At 44.8% G+C, this 23,827-nt stretch overlaps 1 protein-coding gene across 2 annotated transcripts in view; it reads right to left on the reverse strand.

Moving 5' to 3' along the window:
* ABITRAM (actin binding transcription modulator) overlaps positions 1–23,827 on the reverse strand; it is a 756,845-nt gene that overhangs the window by 150,432 nt on the left and 582,586 nt on the right. For both annotated transcript variants that reach the window (XM_086965344.1, XM_086965343.1), the window contains exon 4: positions 20,919–20,995. In XM_086965344.1, the coding sequence (XP_086821470.1) occupies positions 20,919–20,995 (77 nt within the window). The remainder of the gene's footprint in view (positions 1–20,918; positions 20,996–23,827) is intronic.

The raw sequence follows: 23,827 nt of genomic DNA on the forward strand, positions 1-23,827 counted from the left end.
GGGACGTTGTCACCTCGACCTGTTTGCCTCTCGCCTCAACAAGCAGCTTCCCCTATTTTACAGTTGGCGTCCGGATCCGGAGGCCCTGGCCACGGATGCCTTTCTCCAGTCTTGGCCTCCTCTCCTGTGTTATGCCTTTCCACCTTTTGTGATGATTCCCAGAGTTCTGGCCCACACAAGGCACTTTCTATCGGAGCTCATTCTCATCACTCCTCTTTGGAGAGCCCAGGCTTGGTTTCCGGTTCTTCTGGAGATGAGATGCTCAACGCCGCTCCTTCTTCCCCACAAATGGAACCTGTTGCTGGACCCTCTTCTAGAACCTCACCCCCTTGTGCTATCGGGTCATCTTCGTCTGGTAGCGTGGCGCATTTAGGGGGTCGCTGGCAGATCCCAGGCCTATCTTCAGACGCTGCCAGATTTATCGGTGAAGCTTGGGCCCCCAACACACACAAACTACATGCATCAGCTTGGAAACGATGGTGTGATTGGTGTTCACAACGGACAGTGGATCCCGCTTCTGCGGATATTACTTTAGTTCTGAATTTTCTAGCGTCCATTACTTCGTCTGGTTTGGCATACAGAACTGTTAATAATTTTCGTTCTGCCATTTCAGCTGGGCATGTTTCTGTCGATGGTAAGCCTGTTGGGGAACATCCTTTGGTTTCCAAATTACTCAGAGGCATTCGGATGGTAAAACCTCCTTGTCCTAAGTATGTCGCTTTATGGGATGTTTCCGTTGTTCTGCGTTTCCTGGAATCATGGCATTCCAATTCCTTGCTGACACGCAAGCAATTGTCTGCCAAACTGACTATGTTGTTGTGCCTGTTGTCCTGCAAACGCGTTTCAGATGTTCGAGCTTTGGACCTTGCTGGTCGCACGTTCTCCCCAGAAGGTGTATCCTTTGTTATTTCTCGGCGTACTAAATGTAACATGTCTTCTGTGACTTACCCTTCTTTTCCTCACAATCCACAACTTTGTGTGGTTCAATGCATCAATGATTACGAGGTGAGTACTGCTCCTTTTCAACATGATTTACATGGTCAACTGTTAATTGCTTTTCAAAAACCTTTCAAGCCTGTGACTCCTGCTACGTTGGCGAGATGGGTGCATTGGCTCGTTTTGGAGGCTGGCATTGACGTTTCCCTCTTTGGTGCTCATTCTGCACGGGGGGCTATGGCCTCTAAAGCCTTTTCCTTGGGTGTCAGTCTCCATGATATCATGAAGGCCGCTGATTGGTTTCGGAGTCTGTGTTTAAAACGTTTTAGTTCAAACCTATTGTGGATGTTGCTGCAGTTGTGGTGGCTAAGCTTTGAATGAGCATAATCGGAGCCTCCGTCCTGCCATAGAATTAAAAATTTGCTAACATTCGTGCCAAGATTTTTCAATTCTATTAAGGACAGGAGGCGAGGATTATCCCACCCTTGTTTAGATCTGCATTAGATTGTTCATTATCATTGCTTTGTATGCAATTGTATTATGCTATGCTTCATGCTGGTCAAGGCCTTATTTTTTTACCACCCTATTTGATTATTCTATACATTGTACCTTTGTGGGTGTTCTGTATTACGGCTCTGTTTTACCTTTCAGGTTCAGATCCTCAATGAGGTGCTGCTCTCGTGTTCCCCGTTGCCAGAAGCTGGTGCTTTGCACGGAAGATCTTCGGCTTCAGTTCTTCGTTCTGCCTTCCGGTGGACTGTTCTTCGTGATCTTCTTCATGGATCCTTTGGCTTCTTGAGACTTTATTCTTGTTGTTGAACTATTCTGGACAAAGAAAGAGGAAGTGTTGTCCTCTATGGTACCTTTTATACTATCTAGCCTCTATGGTCATCAGTGGTACTCATGGGAAATGCAGTTTTTTGTTTCTTTACTGTGTTCTTATTGGCTGCTGTGCTTTTCAGTAAAGAAATGAGAAAGAAGAATCCTCAGCTCCTGTCCTTAATAGAATTGAAAATTCTTGGCACGAATGATAGCAAATTTTTAATTATTTTGCAAATCCAAGAAGAAAGTAATATGTGCACTCAGGCGAGGTAATTCACTAGAATTTATTCTTCCGTACCGTTACGCGTTTCGACACACGATGGTGTCTTGATCACACGATAATCACTGTGAAGAAAGACGTGCTTAAGTAAACAAAATAATAAACCCAAATGAGGCACTAAGATTCTGCTCGTCAGGTAGCTGTACATCGAGCGCCATCTTGGAACAGTAAAAAGAGTTAACATGCCACAGAGTCAACACATTACTTGCATTATAGCGAAAACACACTGTAGTGTAGTTCCTATTTTCCCAATAGGCTCTGCGCATTGGAATAACATAAACAGCAGTGTAGACGTAGGACTGAGGTCATCTAGGTCTCTACTGACTATGTTAAACTTAATTTAGGTTTGCGCCAGATAGCTCAGAGGTCACTGGAAACTTTCTTAAATGAATAATCAATCAATCAATCAATCAATGACATTTATAGAGCGCGCTACATACCCGTAGGGTCTCAAGGCGCTGGGGAGGGGGGGTGCCGCTACTGCTCGAACAGCCAGGTCTTCAGCTTCTTCCTGAAGGAGAGGTGGTCTTGGGTCAGGCGCAGGTCGGATGGGAGGGAGTTCCAGGTCTTGGCGGCCAGGTAGGAGAAGGACCTTCCTCCTGTAGTCGCTCTTCGGATGCGGGGGACGGCGGCGAGGGCGTGGTTGGCTGATCGGAGGTGGCGTTTGGGAGCGTAGAAGTTGACTCGGCTGTTGAGGTAGCTCGGGCCTTGGTCGTGTAGGGCTTTGTGTGCGTGGGTGAGGAGGCGGAAGGTGATTCTCTTGTTGATGGGAAGCCAGTGAAGGTCTCTCAGATGTCCGGAGATGTGGCTGGATCGTGGGATGTCGAGGATGAGTCTGGCTGAGGCGTTTTGGATCCGCTGGAGTCTCTTCTGGAGCTTGGCGGTGGTCCCGGCGTAGAGGGCGTTGCCGTAGTCCAGTCGGCTGGTGACGAGGGCCTGGGTGACGGTCTTCCTGGTCTCTGAGGGGATCCACCAAAAGATCTTCCGTAGCATGCGTAGGATGTTGAAGCACGCCGAGGAGACGCTGTTGACTTGCCTGGTCATGGAGAGGGAGGAGTCCAGGATGAAGCCCAGGTTTCGTGCATGGTCTGTCGGTTTGGGTGCGGTGCCCAGGGCGGGAGGCCACCAGGAGTCGTCCCAGGCGGAGGGTGAAGAGCCCAGGATGAGGACCTCCGTCTTGTCCGAGTTCAGTTTCAGGCGGCTGGTCGTCATCCACTCGGCTACCTCTTTCATCCCTTCGTGCAGGTTGGCTCTGGCGGCGGCGGGGTTGTTGGTCAGGGAGAGGATCAGCTGGGTGTCGTCGGCGTATGATATGATGCTGAGGTGGTGTTTGCGTACGATGGCCGCGAGGGGGCTCATGTAGACGTTGAAGAGGGTGGGGCTCAGTGATGATCCTTGGGGGACGCCGCAGATGACTTCGGAGGCCTCTGACTTGTACGGTGGTAGGCGGACTCGCTGTGTTCTTCCGTCGAGGAAGGAGATGATCCATTCCAGCGCCTTGTCCTGGATTCCGATGTTGCTGAGGCGCCGTATTAGGGTGCGGTGGCAGACCGTGTCGAATGCCGCGGAGAGGTCTAGGAGGATGAGGGCCGCTGTTTCTCCTTTGTCCATCAGGGCTCGGATGTCATCGGTGGCGGCGATGAGGGCGGTCTCGGTGCTGTGGTTGGCTCGGAAGCCGGACTGTGAGGGGTCGAGGGATCCGTTCGTCTCGAGGAAGGCGGCCATCTGCTTGTTGACGGTCTTCTCGATGACTTTGGCTGGAAACGGGAGAAGCGAGATGGGGCGGTAGTTCTTGAGGTCGGTGGGGTCCGCTGTTGGTTTCTTGAGTATAGGGAGGGACAAGCTCCCCTGGCTCAGACAAGAAGGGATTAAGTTTCCAACAACCGCATAAACATGACAACGTTGCTCCCTCAGAATAAGAGTATATCTCTAGAGTCGTGCATAAACAATAGACAGCTATTTCACTCAGTCAGCAGTGCATACTTAGTTTCACCAGAATGCAGAGAAATAGAGAGACAGGCGTTTTCAATAAAAAGGTGTTATTTATTGAGCAGTCTTCCTTCTCATGCAAGAGAAATGAATTGCCACAATTGCAATACTTAAAGTAAAGTAAAGTGCGTACAGTAAAAGTAGTATTATGAAATAATACTGTAAAAGCATTGATACGGTTTCTTAGCCATATGATACTTTAAAATGGATAAAATATATACATACATGAATACATTGACTAACTTACTCAACTGGTGCTTCTAACTAAGCCTACCCCGATGTACCTGACCTAAGCCCAATACGTGGGAAGGGATGAGTAAGTAGCAGTTTTAAGTTAAGTTGGTTAAGACAATTTTGCCAAGAATCTGCATCAAGAATTCTCTTAAGGGTTTAGTCAGCTCCGTACCTTGATAATAGAATGTGGGAGGTCTGGTATCTCTTTCCACAGGACTCGATATCCCAGCAACTGGCAAGGGTAGGCTGGAAACACCGGAGCTGGATTTTCTCGGCTGGAGAAAAAGACAGCGTCTCTCTCAGTGCGTCAAACAGGAGGGGCGGCTTCAGTGGGCACTCGCATCAGCTGAGCTCTCGGGCTAGTAGATGGCTGCTCTGCTCCAAACCACCGTGTGTTTGCTTAAGGCAACTGTTGGTATTTTATACCTGAAAGGTGCCAGGTTTGACGTAAGGTTGGACATAAGATGTCACCAAGAACTAACAGTTCTTGCAGGACTTCAGGAGTTCTTGTTCAAATCAAAAACAAAAGCAGGGGGGTTTTCCCAGGCTGCTGGAGGCTTGGTTTGTTTAAAGAACGCGTTGTGCTTTCTAGGAGTCGATGGGAGTAGCCGTGCTGAGCTTTGGATTGCATGGGCTATTGCTGAATATGAATCTGATTCTTATGCCTTTGTCAGGATATTATTGATTATAACCCCACAAGGGCATAAATCGGGAATATCGAATTAGGGTCCTAGATATGAACACGACACCCACTCCATGGATTGATGTTCATCATTACTAAAAAACTAAGCAATAGTAAACATTCAATGATGCATGTGTGTTTTCTGACCCACCCCAAAATACATATTTCGCATTTGAAATGGTATAAGGTAAATACACGAAAAATGAGTATTTGTACTGTACGCTTTTCAAGCAGTGTTATCATTCAGATAAATGCATATATATATCAGCTGAATGAATTGCAAAAATTACACATGAAATGGCTCTAAATACAGAAAAGTAGGTTGAGACCATTTCATCACATATTTATACAAATTGCTGTATATGTGCTAGAGGCTGAGGTAAAATATTGTCTCTAGTATCCTAAAATAGAAGCTCTGTTCTCTAAGAATAGTTCTACTTTAAGCAGTGTACTATGTGCCAAAAAAAGTAAATATTTTGAAAATATGGGCAAAAATGATTTCGCTTTCAGGGGAAAAGTTCCAAATATTTTCTGTAGCTTTGTTTATCAAAAAACTGAAGGCCGAATTCAGAGTTCAGGGAACGCTGTGTGCTCATTGTTTTTATTTAAGAATTATTCTCGTTGATTGGAGAGAATATTATTTTAGACAGACCCGCAAAAAATTGGTCTACCACATCAGGTGAAAGTTCGACCAAGTTCGAAAATACTCCAACTGTGCAGTTTCCTGCGTGATTGCTATCATCGATGGTTGGATCAGCAATGCTCAGAGAAGGTTGTACCTGTTTGGTGCTGCTCTCCTCTCGTACTTCACCGCCATCTATTCGTAGTGGGGAAGTCTCAACGAATGCCGTCATCAGAATCAGTAGCCGCTGGGGACAACACGATGCACGAGTCGTTACGGGACCTAGCAAAGTATCGATATCCATTGGTACTGCTGATTGTAGTGTAAGACAGATGTCCAACACGCATTCTTGTCCGCATAGCAGACATCGAAGCACAGGTATGATGCAATTTTGTCAGATCAGTCTGAATGAAAGAAACCAGGTTGTAGTCAGATCTCTTAGCCGGTCTAATCCGAGGACCTTAGTGATACGGTCTCGGTATCGTATTGCTAGGATCGTTTCTTCCATCGTTGCTAGAGTCTTGCCTGTGGATTGGCTTGCCATATCGGTGCAGAAGAAGCAAAAATAAAATTCCTGCCACGAGTACCAAGATTAAGGGCAGGCCGCCAAAGACAGAATGGACAAAATTCGGGAAGATGCCCAGAACTGTTTCAAAGGGTGTTAACAGTCCCGAAAAAATTGTCTTAAATACATGTGCGATGCCACTGGTATCAGACATGTTTAAGATTTGGCTTAACACTTCTACAAAATGTACGGGGCAATTTGTTGATAAAAGGGTATGTATCTCTGCTGCTGTCCTTGCAACTTGCAGATCATATGTTTCTTTTGATGACGTTAGAGGCACAGTTGTTTGTAAAAGAATAGACTTCATTCTGCTTAAAGTATCAATTCGAATAGAAGAGATATTCAACCGAGCCATAACGCAGCCCCCATATCTGGATTGCTGTGTGGATTCAATACTTGCATACAGCAAATGGCCCTGGATGTTACAGTTGTCAGATAGGCTTTTCCTGGCAGCATGCCACAACAGTTGTGGTCAATTATTAAAATGTAAGTACCGTTAGAAAGTGGTCTAAAAAATGGCTCTATCTGTTTTGCAGGCGTGCCATGCAGGTGACATGAAAGGTTGTTTGAAGACCCTTCGCAGGCTCCATGCAAATTAATACCTTGACACAGAAGTGTACCGCTTAGTGATTTTTTACAATTTTTACCACTATGAAATACCTCCTTGTTTCCTTCACTATAACATTTGTGTGTATAAGGTAAATCCCAGATTGATTTGATGTATTCTTTACCCAACCTTTCATACTGGCCTGCTGGTATATACTCTTGACAGTAATTAAACTGGAAAGTTGTTATCAGAATTGTAATCATTCCATGTATTATCCATTCGATGACAGGTCTCTCTGACATTGTCATGGTAATCTCTCGAGTTTTTCAATGCTCAGAATTGTATAGTCTGCTCCTTTTTGTGCCAAACTGATTTGTTTATCAGTAAGGTTAAAGATACCGAATAATGACGTTGTGTTGATTAAACGCCATGGTACGTAGCCTGAACGCAGATTTTGCTACGTCCATCCAAGCTGTACAATAGAACGTAATTGGGACTGATCATGTTGTAACATTAGTAAGTCCTGCTCTATTATATCAAAGGCAGACGATACAATGCTGTCCAGTGAATATATTCTGGAAGACAGAGTCGTTAACCCATTGTCCACAACAGAAAGTGATTTTTCCAAATTTATACGATCAATTTCTCGTATTTTTTTCTGCTGTCTCAATTTGCATTACTTTCCATGCTTCGTTGTATGCAGCGTGTATACCGGTCGCTATGAAACGTTTTTGACGCTGTTTGCGTGGTCCCATTATGAAATCACGCAAGTCAGCACCGTCTTTAAGTAAAGTCAAGTGTTGCTTAATTTCAGCCAGTGTGGATTTTTGTAGCCACTCCAGGCATAGTTTCCCTACACTGTATGTTGTAACTATCCCTGGATGTTGTCTCTGGGAATATCTAGGGTCTGGTCTGGTCATTTTGAACCCCTGTGTTTTGTTCAGGAATCTATCTTATCAGTTATTCGTGTCTGTTGGCCAGATCAACCACTTTTTCCAATCAGTATGTGTTCTGTTTTGGTGTAAAATATTAGAAACGTCTATCTCCACATCAGTAGAGCTGTCACCATCAGGCATGGGTTTCGGAATAGACGGTGTATTCAAGTCTTTTATCTTAGCTAGGCCAAGATAAGTAGTTTGTTGAATTGTGTCATTCAAGAATATCATTTGTTCTGGGATCATGCAGGCCCTAAACAGTGCTTCTAGACTTTGTACTTGCCAATCTTTGGAACCCCAGAATGTTTTTGTTTTAATGGTGTTTTTCCAAAATTCGAAACCTAATGTAGACATTTTGTCATAAAAAATTTCTGAATAAATCAATTTAGTATTTGTCAACATTGTTTTCATTCCTGTTCTATTTGACATTTTAAAATAAAACTTTCTTGGATCACTTATTAAACCCTGAGAAGTATAGGAATTTCTCCCAAAAAAAATTCGAACTGCCTTTAGGTGGAGTTGGACAGTGTTCCCACTGGTTGAAAGATAAAACATTTCTAGGCTGAGCACTTTTATGCAAATAGTGATCACCATAATGGTTGTAGCAGTAAAGCTCTTCATAATTGGATGACCCCTGCAAGTAATCTTGTTCTGTAAATTTGGCTGACATTACTAAATCTGACATCATATTATTAATGTTTTCAAAGTCCCAGTCATCAGAGAAGGTACTAGGTGTCACAAAATCATTTAATGAAATCTTGAGCTAGTGAGGATACTTCAAGAGCTCGACCGGGCCCAGAATGTCAATCAGTTCTGTCCCATGCTACCCCACCGGGTATTGGAATGGCTGTGATGTTCACTGATGACAGTTCTCTTTTCTCGAACTGAGAGTATGTGTGTGTCTTTAGGACCAAGTTGATGTTCTGACTTGCTGTGTCCATTGTACTATTTTTCCCCCTCAATGAATTTTCCCAAACATAGAACCACGATGAGCCAAAGCAGGAAGAAAAGTACACCTAACACAATCCAAAATTCAATCCATGGTGAAATTAGATATGTCTCTTTTAGTTGGTGGAAAAGTTCAATTACATTGTTTTTAACACTTTTTGTTGGAGGCGTTTCTTCACGTTCGCTTGGGTCTTCACAGAAATTGTCGAAGTTGATGAAGTAGCCTGATGCAGTTCTGTCAATTGTTGGAATTGCTTCCGGATTTTCATTTGCTTTTGCATTTTTCTTTGTTTCATTAGAATAGTCTGAGGCTATATCATTTTAGATCGGTGTTTCTTGACGAATTGTTACTATTTGGGTTTCAAGAGGCGCAAGTTCCATGGCATTATTGCATAGTCCTTTATTCATTGCAGATTTCTCAATTTTGATTAGTCTCTCAGCATGAGCCTCTTGGATTGTAGCAAACTTCGGTATTCTGCTATTTCTTGGGAGTCCACTTGGCCAACAACTTATTATTGGCCACATGATTGTGGTTTTACCAGGTCGATGGATACAACTCGGTTCTCCTTTTTACCAGCAAGGGGCGGTAGTACTACTGATCTTGTTCCGTTGATAGCTAAGACAGGTACTGCTTTTCTGTACGAAGGCCCAAATTCCTTCTTTACCGCAATCTTTTCTCTGACCAGATCCCCAATCTTTGGAATCCAGACAGGTCTTGCTGGGACAGGTAGTTTTTCTTCAGTGGATGTCGACTGTTATTTCAACTTTATAGTACTCAGGTTTTTTCCTTTTTTCATTTAAATCCTGTAAAACAGCCAAACGATCTTGGATATCAAAAGTTTTTTCTTCTACCACTGAAGTGTGACTATCAAGGTCCTGAATATGCATTCTAGTTCCGAACAATAGTTCGTTTGGAGTGAGACCTTTTAGAGAGATTCTTGGCAGATTATGAAGACTACGTTGGACACTTGTTAAATGTTTGACCCACCCATCACCCGAACCTAATACCCTCGCCGTTATAGATTGCTTTATGCCCACGGTTTTTTCTTTCCACAACCGCATTTTCCTCAGGATGGAAGGGAGAAGAATACCACAATGCGATGCCCATTCTATTCATGGCCTCTTTGTAAGCTCGAGAGCTAAACGCAGGACCCTGATCAGAATGTAGCATGCCAATTGCGTATGTGCCGATATAGACTCGCAAATCTTTTATACCAGTTCTGGCGTCAGCCGAGTGCAGTGATCTACATTTTTATGTGAATTTAGTCTTAATTATTATGGGGATGCATTTCTCCGACCGGATTTCTGCGTTATAGATAGCCTGATGCTTTCTAATAAAAGGGTCCTGGCATTACTCCGGTCGGTTCACAACTGCGATCTCTGTTGCAGTCCGGACAATCCTTTGGAAATTTGTAATATTGCAGGCTCATCCCCGGCCACCAGTATCCTGATTGTAATTCTTTTAGAGATTTCGCGAAGTCTTGGTGCCTCGGACCCAGTCCCATGTGTGCGTCTTCGATCAGGAAGACTCTCCTGTTCGAGTTTGGAATGACCCTATCCCCCACTCCAGGGATTCGAGCAAACGGAACGGAGTTTGCATCAAGTATGTATGTATTACTGAGTGGATAGTTGAGAGGTAATGCTGAATAATCGCCTTTTAATGAGGCTTGTACTGCTAGCATGGTTTCCCCATCTATGTGTTTTTCTGAACGCTTTTTAGTGGCTAAGGAAGCCGGTTGAACCGCTTCCGTTGTGGCTGTGTTAGCCAATGAATTCCCTGCAACGTGAACGCCATCACGTCGATGACTCAATGCGTGCATCACGCGAGTCTTTCGTAGTTCTTTCTGTAAAAGAACTACCTGTTCCCAAAGCCTTTTATGCTTTATTGTAGCACCTGTGTCATCTTTGTAACCGTTTTTGATCCATGTCTGCATGTCACTGTTACAGGATTTGATGCAGAAATACGAATCGCACACTATTAGTGTGGGGAATTCGCGATCGGCATTTTCGAGCGCCATCTTTAAAGTTCTTATTTCAGCTCGCTGAGCTGAACATTTCCTGAGTGATTCCGTTTTGGTAATCATTGGTTTGAATTTACCAGAGCGCCAGCGACCTCTAACAATCGCGCACGCTGCATCATAGGATTTATTTTCTACATCATAGTGTTGTGCGAATCTGTCCATGTAGATTACGCAGGTATATTTTTCTAGAGGCAGAATTTCAGCTGGCAGAGGATATTCGCGTTCATATATTAGATCATCTAGTTTTTTCAGTTTTGGGTCAAAATAGTATTTCACGTCTTCTGTAGCAAAAGAAGTTTCCCATTCTATCCATTCTGGATCTAATACCCCTTTAACCAGGATACGAGGACTTGTTAACGCTTCAAGGGCTGATTCTGCTGAAAAAACAGATATTCTTCTGCCTTGGGCTAGGGCTCTTTCTTTAGCTACAGCAGTTCTAAACCGCAGTTAGAATTTTTTCTGTGGAGCTGAATTTCATTTCAGCTTCAGTGTACAAATGTGATTTGTAAGCTATGGGTACCGTTTCTCCCTCATTAGAGGTCAGGTATGTGAATCCGCATCTTCCTGGGATGACTCGGATTACAAGATTGCGTGTGTTTTCACATGTTTGCAATTTTGTTTTAGTTAACATGTCTGTTTGTAATGATCTCAAAATTTCTGTGTGTTTCTGAGTCAAATTCGTTTGTTTGAAATCTGGTTTTATTAATTCATAGAGAGGTTTAACCCTCTCAGCATAATTTAGAATGTATGTTCTTCCGAAATTCAGGAAACCTAGTAATGATTGTAAATTCTTCAGCGTTTTTGGTGCTTGGAGTACAGCGCATTTTTCTAAGAAATTGTCTGCCAGGCTTTTGCCTTCACTTGACAATTCATATCCTAAAAATAGGACAGTTAGATGGGCAATTCGTGACTTTTTAAAGTTGAATTTGTAACCCTCTGAGGCGAGTCCAAATATTATGGTGTTCACCCTTTTTAAGTGAGTCTCCAGTTCATCATCTGTGAGATAGAGGTCATCGACATATGATAATGCTTCATCATCATATGTTCGTAGTAACTCTGTTACCCTTGCTGAGAATAATCCTGGGCTATTCTCGAATCCCTGAGGGAGTCGGCAAAATTGTTTTTGCGATCCAAATATTGAGAAAGCGGTCAAATACCTGCTTTCGGGTGCAATGTTTTGACAGAAGAATCCATTAGAGATATCTAATGTCGTTTTATATTTTTTGCGCACAATGTTATTCATTAGTGCTGCACTATGTGAGTTTTGTACTGCAAATGTTTTACAACAGGAGTTAAGGTGTCTGTAGTCCAAAACTAGACAATATGAATCGTCTGGCTTGGAGACAGGAAACAAAGGATTGTTCATTTGAGAGGTGCATGTTTCGATCACCCCTTGGTATTCAAGTTGATCTAAGATCTCCCTGACTTGTTTTTTAGCTTCTTGTTTAACTGGGTACTGCCTTTGTGCAGTGGGTTGATTTTTTTTAACTGGATCTTGTGGTGAGGTGAGTCTTCATCCCATCCTACATGATTTTTGTACAAAGCAGGAGCTTGGGCTACTGCCCATTTTCTTGCATATGTGTATTTTTTATGAATCGGGATATGATTCGAGAAGGCAGGCATAATCGTTTCTTCGCCATGAGGGCACTCCCTGACAAACTCTGGTGGCCAGTCTTTCTCAGCTAACAGAATGTCATAGCCTTTTGAAAGTTTTTCCCAAAAGAGACTTTTTATTTTCCTGGTTTTATCTCCCTCTCTACGTAATGTTATTTCATATAGCTTATGGGGCACACTAACTCGTGTGTCTGCAGTTTCCACTTGAATGTACTCATTCGTGTCCACTGTCTCCAGAAGATTCATCAGGGTCTTGATAGCTATGGTCACTTCTGCTCCGCTGTCTAGCATTGTCTGTGCCCACTTTCCGTTTTTCAGCTGTGTCCTCAGTATCCTCGGCATGTTTAACCTTAATACTTGCTACCTTCTTTCTGGGAAATTGTAATTTTTTACTTTGACGAGCAGGTTTCTTGTCTTTGGACTTGGCGTGCTCTTCTCTGTGTTCTGACCGTCCTCTTCTTTCCGATTTCTGTGAGGAAGATCGAGAAGGATTCAGTGAAAAGGATCTAGAGGGACGTGCATCAACATCTTCGTATCTGTCTGGTTTTCTTATTTTATCCCTATCTCTAAGGTTGTATCTTTTTTCAGAGGGTTCCCTTTGGGGAGACTAGTCTTCTCGGCCTGGAGATCTCTCTCTACGCTGAGGAGACCTTCCTCTGGACTGGAAACGTTTTTCCCTGGGAATGGTTTGTTTATTATCTTCCCAACTCTTTTTTGGAGTCTTTAAATTATTTTTAATAAATGTTTTTTCAGGATTTTCAGTTAGTTGGGGTTTTACCGGTTCCCCACCCAAACTATCTCTTCCTAGCTCTTCATAGGATTTTTGTATGATTCTGGCAAGTTCCAATGGTTGGGCTGCTATATCTGTTTCCTTCTCTATATCATCCCTTGCCAATTGAACTAATTCTCTATATGCCTTTGTTAATTCTTTTAGTTTAACTAGGAGTTCTTCGCTTGACATTCTTTCGTAGTCTGGGTGTGTTGCATAGCTGCATAGGACCGGCCCCGTTACTTCTGATCTACCTAGTGGACCAAGCCTGGTGATGTGATTATTAAGTTTTAGGGCGCCTTTAAACCAGAGCAGGTGCTCTTGGTATTTTAGTGGAATTTCAATCTCTTCGAAAGGAGTGTATTCATCCGGAGGTTCCTCTATTTTGTAATAGTGGAAGTCTTTTGTCGTAGCGTGTGCTGCTGGAAAATGTATCCATGAATAGAATACCTCTGTCTGTCGATATTCATGTGCCTCTATCACGAATATGACTGTACCACCTCGTGGTGTCCGTCCATTTTCTATAAGTTTTAGAGTTATAGTTCTTCTTACATTGACCGGAATGATAATAGCATTCGGTTCGGTTTCATGGAGACTTGTGTCTTCCTCTAAGAGTTGAGCTGCTAGTCTTATTCGCTCCCTTTCTTCGTCACTTTCTGGCATTTTACTGACTGAAAGTTTTTTAGTTGCAGATCGAGTTTCAAGGAAACAAAGATTAGGTGCACAATATTTTGGAACACTGTATCCTTCAACGTTGATCAAACCAGAAACTAATACATAGGATTCTCATCCTACTAAGTTCCGGCGGATATTAACCTTTCACCCTCTCCAGGCGTCTATTGGAGTTTTTACGGGGAAAGGGTTCTGTGTGAAAAAGCACGACTGAGTTACTCTAGTGTCTTGCGTTAGATTATCGCCTTACCACACGTTGGGCGCCATGTAGTGTCGTTCCTATTTTCCCAATAGGCTCTGCGCATTGGAATAACATAAACAGCAGTGTAGACGTAGGACTGAGGTCATCTAGGTCTCTACTGACTATGTTAAACTTAATTTAGGTTTGCGCCAGATAGCTCAGAGGTCACTGGAAACTTTCTTGAATGAATAGGGAGGGACAAGCTCCCCTGGCTCAGACAAGAAGGGATTCAGTTTCCGACAACCGCATAAACATGATAACTTTGCTCCCTCAGAATAAGAGTATATCTCTAGAGTCGTGTGAAAACAATAGACAGCTATTTCACTCAGTTAGCAGTGCATACTTAGTTTCACCAGAATGCAGAGAAATAGGGAGACGGGCGTTTTCAATAAAAAGGTGTTATTTATTGAGCAGTCTTCCTTCTCATGCAAGAGAAATGAATTGCCACAATTGCAATACTTAAAGTAAAGTGCGTACAGTAAAAGTAGTATTATTAAATAATACTGTAAAAGCATTGATACGGTTTCTTAGCCATATGATACTTTAAAGTGGATAAAATATATACATACATAAATACATTGACCAACGTACTCAACTGGTTTCCCTGTCAATGCACCAGTTGGTCTACTCTTCCGAGAGACCACTAGAGAGCAGCAGAGAGCTAGTGGAAATGGAGCGGAGCATTCGAAGCAGCAAGCAGCAAATGAGCAGGGCGAGCAGGACGCCGCCGCCACCCAGCAGCATAGAACTGAGGTTCGAGCGCTTGGAGGTCCTTTAATCCTCCAAGCCTCCAAGCATTAAGCGCCCCAAGTGACTGCCAAATATCTGCCAAATATCTCGGCTACGCAAGCGGCTCCCTTACGCCAGGTTGGGCCATCACTGCACCACAGCGGGGATACGGCTACAGCGGCCACAGCGGAGCTACACGGAGAGGCGTGGCGAGGAGAGGCGAGGCGAGGCACTTTGCACTTGCACCAGTGCACCGGGACGCCCAGCCTCCAGCCTCCAGCCTGCCCCTCCCGGGACACAAATTCCCCCGCCCGCGAGTGGATGCGGGAGCTGAGAGAGAGAGCATTTTGGCGGTCTTGGCACAGAACTCGGATCTGACCATTGACGGCGGTGAGTGTGTGCACGAGATAAACTGTCACCTGTACTTTTACCCGCACTCACCCCATATTGCTTGAAATAATTAATTAATCAACTGATCCCTACTGGTGTTCTGACGGCCGTACCATCGAAGAGACAACTGTTTGCGGCCCCATACTGATAATCAGCCAGCGAGAGAAAGTGTGGTGTGAGGAGCGAGGTGACGGCAGGTAGGAGGCTGGGACTCCCAGCGACAGGCTCCTGGTAGCAGTCCCCCTCCCCTTCCCTCAATCCCGCCCCCGAAGCTGAGCGCGGCCGTAGGAGAGTGAGACAGTCCACAGCCTATAGCTCACAGCCCGCTTGCAGCACGCGAGTCACTGCCCGCGAGCGGAGCACTGTGAATACCGTGAGCAGCTGCGGAGCAGCAAGCAGGGAGAACTCAAGCCGCTGCAAACCACAGCAACGCTAATGAGCGCCTAAATAGCGGTCCACGGCAGTGAGCAGCACTGTCACCGTGAGAGACAGACACGGAGACACAGGCACGGAGGTACTGAGAGACATTAAGAGACATTGAAAGGGGTCCAGCGTACTATCAGAGGACTACCATGAGGTCGGGAAGAGAAAGAAGACCTCCAACAAAGCAACCAGCCAAACGAAAGAGAAATAACACAACCACGAGCTCAGCGTCACCGGAAAAAAATAAGCGAATATCTAACACCACCAAAGAAAACGAAAAAACAATCAGCAATACCAACTTGTCGGAAATTAGCCCCAACGAAATCAATATTAGCACAATCGACGGTCTGTCACCCGACAAAGATTTTGACCAGAGCCCAATCTTACCTCTGGCACAACCCAGTAGCAGCAAAAGGAAAAATCCCCACCAACTAATTAATTTAGCCGGACAGCAAATTAAACCAAAATGCAACTTCCAGCCGAAAATTTACACAAAATTTACCTTTTTAAAAAATCCAGGAAACGCCATCTACTCTACAAATGACTCCATTACAGGCCTCCAATCTCCACTACAACCAGCTAGCACCAACAATGCTTTGCCTCAAATCAAAGGCTACATAGCAGCAGAAATACACAAGGCACCATCGCCAAGGGAGAGAATGGACCTCATCGGAGACGAAGCAGGCGCAGGGGACCACCGGGCACAAGATACTAGAAGGCAAATGTCACCAGAAGGTGCCATTAGCCAAGCCCCTTTGTTAGAGGGACCCATAGAGGGAAGTATCGAGGGACGCACAGAGGAAACAAACCAAATAAGTCCTTCACCAATGTGGGACACCAAGAAATTACGCCCCGGAGCTGGAAGGGCCCTTGGGGCTCCACAACAGCATCAAAAAACATTGTCATTTATCCCCAATCACTCCTTCCCCACACACTCAGCAGGCGGTGGCAGAAGCAGCAACAAATCAAGAAACATTATTCTCGCAATCACTCGACGCTCACCCAAACTTAGAACAAAAAACTCAAGGCCACACTGAGGCTCCTGTCACACCGGGACTAAAACCCGACTGCGTAAATTCCTCACCAACCATTGCAAGAGGGGACCAAAGTCCCCCAGACAGGGACATGACCTTCCTGGTATCCCAAGAATGGAGCGAATTAGTGGCAGCATATAACGTAACGGAACCTACTAACAGTAACAGCGAAGAAAGCTCCCACCCGCCCACAGAGGGTACCAGAGACCCCGTTAACTCCTTTTGGGCAACCTTACTTAACACAATACAGCTATCATCAACGGAACTTCAGTACCAATCAGACAAGCTTGACCTCCAACTGACAGTCTTACAAAGGCTACCAGAGGCCACCATGGGGATTGATAGAAAACTTGCTGATCTTAACGGCCTCATAAAAAGAGGACAAGATTCAGTTAAACTAATCCAAACTGAAAGAAACTGCATCTGCTCGCCAATAATTGATAAACGATCATCTCTACCTACAATGTTGGGCAACCTCTTGGAGGACATAAAAACAACTATCACAAAGCCTCCCCCAACAAACGACAGGCTTGATAAGACCGACACAGAATCAATTACAACAAAACTTCCATCAACAGAGGCCAGGTCCGATAGCCCTCCTAACAAAAGGGTAACAGGAAACAGCAAAGACCCACAAAAAACCATCACGCAGTGGTGCCAGCCCACAACCACCACAACTCTACCCGAAGAACCTCCCCAGAACACCCTCACAAGAGGACGAATCGAGACACTGGAGAGCCCACCTAACGCCCGAAACCGACGAAAGCAAAAAAGAAAGGGCCGGAATAAGAAAAAAGCAGAACTGGACAGCAGAGAAGAGAACAGCCTTCTTACCACACCGAGGAACAAGGAGCTGCCAGGCCAGGGGTACAACGCGCCCGCTTGAATGAGTGCTTCAACAGTTTACCTTACGTTTACCTTAGCAGTAATTTCTGCCTTTTATTTCATTGTTTTTTTTAAATTAATGTCGTTGATCACAAAAAGAACACATAGTCAACTAAACGAAATACCACATTAGTATTTACACAGTGAAAATGAACAACGTGAAAATGTGTTTGACATACAATTACAAATAAACTCATAATAATCAAACATCAATACAAACGAATGAAATGTCACAAAGAGCAATCAATATATACACAATACGAAATACAGAGTTTTCATACAAAATAGTAAATTAGACAACTAGCACCCTTATATTTGGGATAAATCAATTCCTCTGAAATTTCAGGGACACAAGGGGGTGTATTTGCAATATTTAACCAAGGAGTTGAGTTCCTTTGTCTGCCTACTGGCACGACGAAGGGGTTGGACCACCTTCCCGTCACCCCTGACGCCCATTGTAGATAACCCGGATTTCCTCCCGGGGTGCGTGTCGCCAGTCTTCCAACGTTGGAGGGAGCTGGGCTGCAAGAGGGTGGGCCACCTCTTTGATCTAAATGGTCTGATCCCGTTTTCATCATTGCGCCGGGATCACTTTGCCCTCCCGGAAGCTGACGCCTTCCCATACTCGCAGGTAGCCCATTGGGTTACACAACCTCACAATGTGGCCGAAATGTCTCACCCTATGACGGCTCTGGAACGATGGGTAATCTGTAAAAAAGATGATTGCAAACTTATTTCTGAGCTATATGCGCTGATTGTCACTTGCCCTAAGGCTATGTCAACAAAAGGAGAGGTAGGGAGTGGTTTGAGACACTCTTATTCCCCGGTTATGTTCAATAAGCAAAAAAAGAAGTGTCATATGGTTTCAACGGAACCACTCGTAGCAACAACAAAAAGGAAAAAACTGCCTCACTCAGGACGTTTTAGGAAAGCCCTCACTCACCACCTGGTGATGACATGCTTCATCATTGGGCCCCACTGAAGAGGCCGAATGCCTCTTCAGTGTGCTTCGACGCCAGATCTACTGCGGAGCAGGATATGGGAGTTCAAGGCGTGCAGTGAAAAATAAACTAAATAGTGGTGAGGGGATTAAAAAATGTCTTTAGTGTATCAAAAATGATTCATTTAGGTGATCACTTAGGACATGTTATTAAAATTAAGTGTAGGAAAGCAGTCCACAGATTAATTGTGTGGTTATTTCCTTAATTGTCAGTCAACATGTTTCTGCCTCTGAAACGGTGTAAAGTTACCAGGCATTCATCAGGACTATATAGGTGTACTAAACCCTGGCGGTATGGGCACGCTAAGGCCCACCCTTGCCTAGGGACAACTCTACACCGGCGAACACCTAAACCCCCCTGGTAGTGCTGATTATGTAGCGGCTGCAGGCATATCCTCTCTTACCCTGGCTCAGGCCAAACATCTAGATAGGGACATTAGAATAGAAGAAGCCATTTCAGCTATATCCCATCAGAAGGTAGGCAAATCACTAGGGCCTGCGGCTACTCCACAGTCTTTTACAATACATTTTTCCTTTTTGTTGTTGCTCATTCGTGTGGTTCCGTTGATACCATATGACACTCCTTTTTTCGCTTACACTCGCCCTAAGGCTCCGCGTACAAAGGCCCAGGTTAGGTGGGAGATGGAATTGGGCCGCCTGCTGTCTAGTAAAGAGTGGGGAAAGGTATTCTATCGCGTGCAACAAACGGCGGCCAATGTGGCGGGTGCTGAGTCGGCCTACAAAATGGTGTCCTACTGGTACCATACCCCGGTGAGGATTCACGCATGGGACCCTAAGTGCTCAGGTCTTTCCTGGCGGGGCTGTGGTGTACTGGCACTTTGACGCATCTTCTCTGGCACTGCCCGAAACTGGAGCGGTACTGGAAGGCGGTCCTGGACGATGTAGAGGAGGCCTTCCACATCACGTTCCCCAGGGCTCCAAAACACTCGCACCCCAAAGCGTTCCCCGTGCGGTCTACACGGGGTAGGCAGATAGCTTTAGCTTTGCTTGCGGCGCGCCTGGTCATACTTGCGCAATGGCGATCCCCTGCTTCCCCTGACCCGAGGGATTAGATTCGACGGCTTTGGCACTTATTGGCCATGGAAAAGCTGTCGCTCTGTGTGGATGGCAAGGGTGAGTTGTATGCGGAGCTGTGGGAACCGTTCCTACACATTCTATCTCGCGACTTGCGCGAGGTCACATGCCCCAAGTATTTGCAAATCTTACGGCTAATCCCGCTGGCCACACGGGGTACTGTCGACTAAGGTGGTGTGGCCTGATGTGCGCTGGCAGTGGGGAAGGATTTCCCATGCATGGAGGGGTATGCAGGGCTGACGCAGAGAAGGGAGGTGGGAGGGAGGTGGGGGCGGGGGAGGGGTTGGGAAGGGTGGGGGCGGGGGAGGGGTTGGGAAGGGTGGGGGCGGGGTAGGGGTTGGGAAGGGTGGGGCGGGGGAGGGGTTGGGAAGGGTGGGGGTGGGATGGGTTGTGTTTTTGTTGCACTGTTTGGTTTCTTTTTTTTCTATAAAATGCAGTACTATTGAAATTCCTGGCTGCTCTTCTTGGTTTTTTCGTATGTCCTCGCCGGGTCGCCCCCCAGGGTGTAGGCCCAAAGGCTGTGTTTAACTATTGCTAGCTCGTGCTCTGCCGGCCGATGGATGTAGGCAGCCAAGCTGTGTTACGGGATGATATGCTGCTTAATAAAAACCGATTGATTCTAAAATGCACACACTTAGTTGAAGACAAAGGAAGCACACAGTCTGAGGATTTCGATTGTAGTGTGAATGAGCTGAAGATCAACATTCAAAGACAGGCAAAGATGCAACTGGTAAAATGACATAAGCCTGAACTATTGTTTCAACTGGAAAAGTCACCCATTGGCCTTTTGGTGGTGATAACACAATGCATACAACATGTTCAAGACAGCTACCAGAAGGACTAGGGGAATGGCAACCTTAATAAAGAATTTGATATTGCAGGTAGCAAAAACATGGGTAGATCCAAAGACTTGTTATGCAAAAATATTAAAAGGCTTGTTACATCAAAAAATGAACCCAGTATTCATGACGCCTCTCCCACCCCAGATGCTACTTAATGCAATACAATAGAAAGTGTTGAAAAGATACCTGTAGGCTAAGCAATTTTGATGGCAGAATTGAAATATACTCAGAGTATTTGGACATCCCAAAAAATAAATTGGCAAATTCTGTTCCTGTATTCACAAACCTGGAGTCAGGTCAGGAGTGCATGATTACAAAGTCTTTGTAAGCCTCCTTTATAAAACATGTTGCAAGATGTTGGCCTGAAAGTTTCAAACTGATTGCTAGACCGAAATCAGGGGACAAGTGCACCCTAAATGGATATTTAGCACAAATGCTAGGAACAGAAAGCACATTACTTGTCATTTATTACCTTACTGTGAAATGCCAAATACATTACCTACCAGTTTCAACTGAAAAACAGTGCAGTGACTGAACACACTAACTGACAGCATTACTTACAACATGCTGCTAAATATTACATCTATATTTAAGCTGCCCAAAAAGCGGTGTGCATAATACAGAATAGATCATAATACATTACCTGCTAACTGTGTACTCCTCGCCATCGGAGCACAAAATTCTACAAAGAGGCGCAAATTCTGTTAGAAACTGACCACCCTAGGAAATAAAAACAAAATAAACCGATGTTACTCTTCATTATTGCTGATGTGTTTTCTTTCCAGACAATGAAAGACAAATTCTAAGCCGATTTAACAGCAATACAATAAACTTCCACAGGGATAACATTTTAAATGTAAAAACTAAAACTGCATTAAACTATTTTTTTTTTCTTTTCGTTAATTGCAATACAGGGTGAGTGCTTTCAAATATAACAAATCATGCTGGAATAGTTCAATGTACCCCGGCTTGGGCATGTTTTCAGTTTATGTTCGAGGTTATATTAATTACTGGAATAAAAGGTTACTTATGTGTAATACTGGTGCTCCATCGTAGGTATCTTTGCTGAATAAAGCAAGACACAGTGGGGCATATTTATATGCCCCTATCGCCATGGGAACGTCACTTTTGCGACGTTCCTGTGGCGATAGGGGCTTCGCCTTATTTACAAGGCAGCGTTAAGTCACTTAACTTGACTTAACACTGCCTTGTAAATAAGGCAATCTTTCATGCTATGCTCAGTGTGAAAGGGGTGGGCAGAGGGTGTTGCGGTGGGCGTTTCACCGCAACACCCATAGATTTTGATGCTGCTCCATATTTACAAGGGCAGAGTAAATAGGAGGCAGCTCCAAAATTAAGACTAGGGAAAACCTGGTCTTGGCGAAACAAGGAGAAATGCTTTATTTCTCCTCGTTTTTGCTTTTTTCATGTGTGCTGCCTTGTGCAACATACGTGGAAAAAGCTAAACACCTTGGATTGTTTATGTTTAGGATGGTGAATACTTAAAAGAAAAGAAGCATGTTGTAATTTCCATATGTGCTGCATTAAGCAGCACACATAGAAGTGACAAAACAGCATTTCAAAATTGTTTATGCGCAGGAAGAGGGACCTTCCTGTACATAAACAACCTTCCGCTGCAGGCAGACACCCTTGCACTATGGTGCAAGGGTGCCTGTGTTGGCACTACACAGCTAAGTGTATCGCCAGCGCAGAGGGAAACGCAGGGCTGCACCAGATTCTAAATATGGTGCAGCTCTGCGTTTCTTTAGTGGAGGAGCGTGTTGTTAAGCCAAGGAGGCTAACGACACGCTCCACCACTTCAATTGTAAATATTCCCCAGAATATTTCACATCTATGCAGGATCCTGTAAAACTAAACAACTCATATCTATAAATGAGGTGCTTTTTCATTTTACTACACATATAGAAAGTATTCTAAACTATAAGAGCACACCTAACCTAAAAAATATTATTTGCCCATTTATTTTATTTACTCTTAATCAAAATAGTCCTGTCCTGCCATTATGAAGGAGGGAACGTGAAATAAACTAGATGCCTAGGCACAGAGAGCCTTTCAAGCTAAGTTAAGGGAGAGTAAAGGCATCATCACTCATTCGAGGCTTTGCCTCTTGTGTGTTATGGCCCGCACCAAACATCAACAATAGTAAATAGGTAGCATATTGCACTCTGCACATCTGCGTTTTTTATACAGATTCACTGGAAAAAAGATTAAAGGGGCTTTATAGTTGGGTGAAAATGTCAGTTATAACATAATATTTTAAACAAACAAAAAAATCACGGAAATTCATGGGTTTGCTGAGCTAACTATAACTTACGCCGCCATGCACTGCTTATGACCTCACATACTAAATCACTCATAATATATTCAATAACATCATTGATGATATCACTGATGACATAATTGATGATCTCACTAAGGAGGGAGAAGGTTATTGTTCGTGGGGGCACCTGGACACCAAATGGGGAATGAACATCTGGAGGGAGTGGCCTCTCCATGAACAGCTGTGCATAGGGTGAACGCGTTGCGTAGTAGGGGCTTCTCTACTCAATGGGACTTGGGTGTCAGGAGAAGCTGGATTCTCGGTGAAGTCTGTGCACAGGGCAAGGCCTGTGTGTAATAGAGGCTTGGCCACCTAGTGGCGTTTGAGTATCTGGAGAGAGTGGGATCTCCGTGAAAAGTTGTGCACAGGACATAAACAGCATAATAGGAGCATGTCCACCTAATGGGACTTGAGAATCTGGAGCGAGTGTGCTCTCTGTGAAGACGTATGCAAAGGGGGGAGGCTGTGCGTAGAAGGGACTGGACATTATTATTAGAGAGTAAACTGAGCAATTGTAGGGTGGTTGATGTCATCAATTAAGTAATTGAACATGTCATGAGTGATATCATATGTAACATCATATTCAGAAACAGTGCATAGCATGGGTGTAAGTTGTAGCTCGCGAAGTAAACTATAGCTGGTGAATTTCCGTTTTTTTTCTTTAATTGAAAAGGTTAGGTTATGGGGCGCGTGGCTAAGAGCCAGCATGTCGGACGTGTTTTAGCCGTAATCCGACCAGCCCGATAACTATCCTGCTATTATCCTGACTCCCTCTACACGTTTGTAGCCCCGGAGGTAATCTTGGTGTACCTGCAGTCCGCTGCACCGCTTCCTTTGTGGTTTCGGTGCCCGGAGGGTCCTAGGGTCAGAGCTGGGGACCCCCGCGTGGCGCGGCCTGGAGGCGAACAGTGGAGCCGGGGCATCGAGTTTGGCAAATCCGGTAGCCGCGCTGGGCAGGCGGATCCTCAACTGTTGCTCACCCGGTGGGCCTGGCAGACAGAGGTTGAGGGGGGCACATCGGCTCCCAGAGGTCTCCGGCACTAATCTCGGAGTGGTGTGGAGTGGCCTAGAGCAGACGCTGCGGCCGGTCCTGCTGCCAAGGGAGGATCAGGAGGTAGGAGCAGAGATAAGGGCCCGTGGCGGTGGCCTCAGCCGCCTGGCGTGGTTCCCTGCACCGAGGTTCCTCCGGAGCATCTGCAGTTTCCCCCGCG

The sequence above is a fragment of the Lissotriton vulgaris genome, chromosome 4_1, assembly GCF_964263255.1.
Source record: "Lissotriton vulgaris chromosome 4_1, aLisVul1.2, whole genome shotgun sequence".
Taxonomy (NCBI): domain Eukaryota; kingdom Metazoa; phylum Chordata; class Amphibia; order Caudata; family Salamandridae; genus Lissotriton; species Lissotriton vulgaris.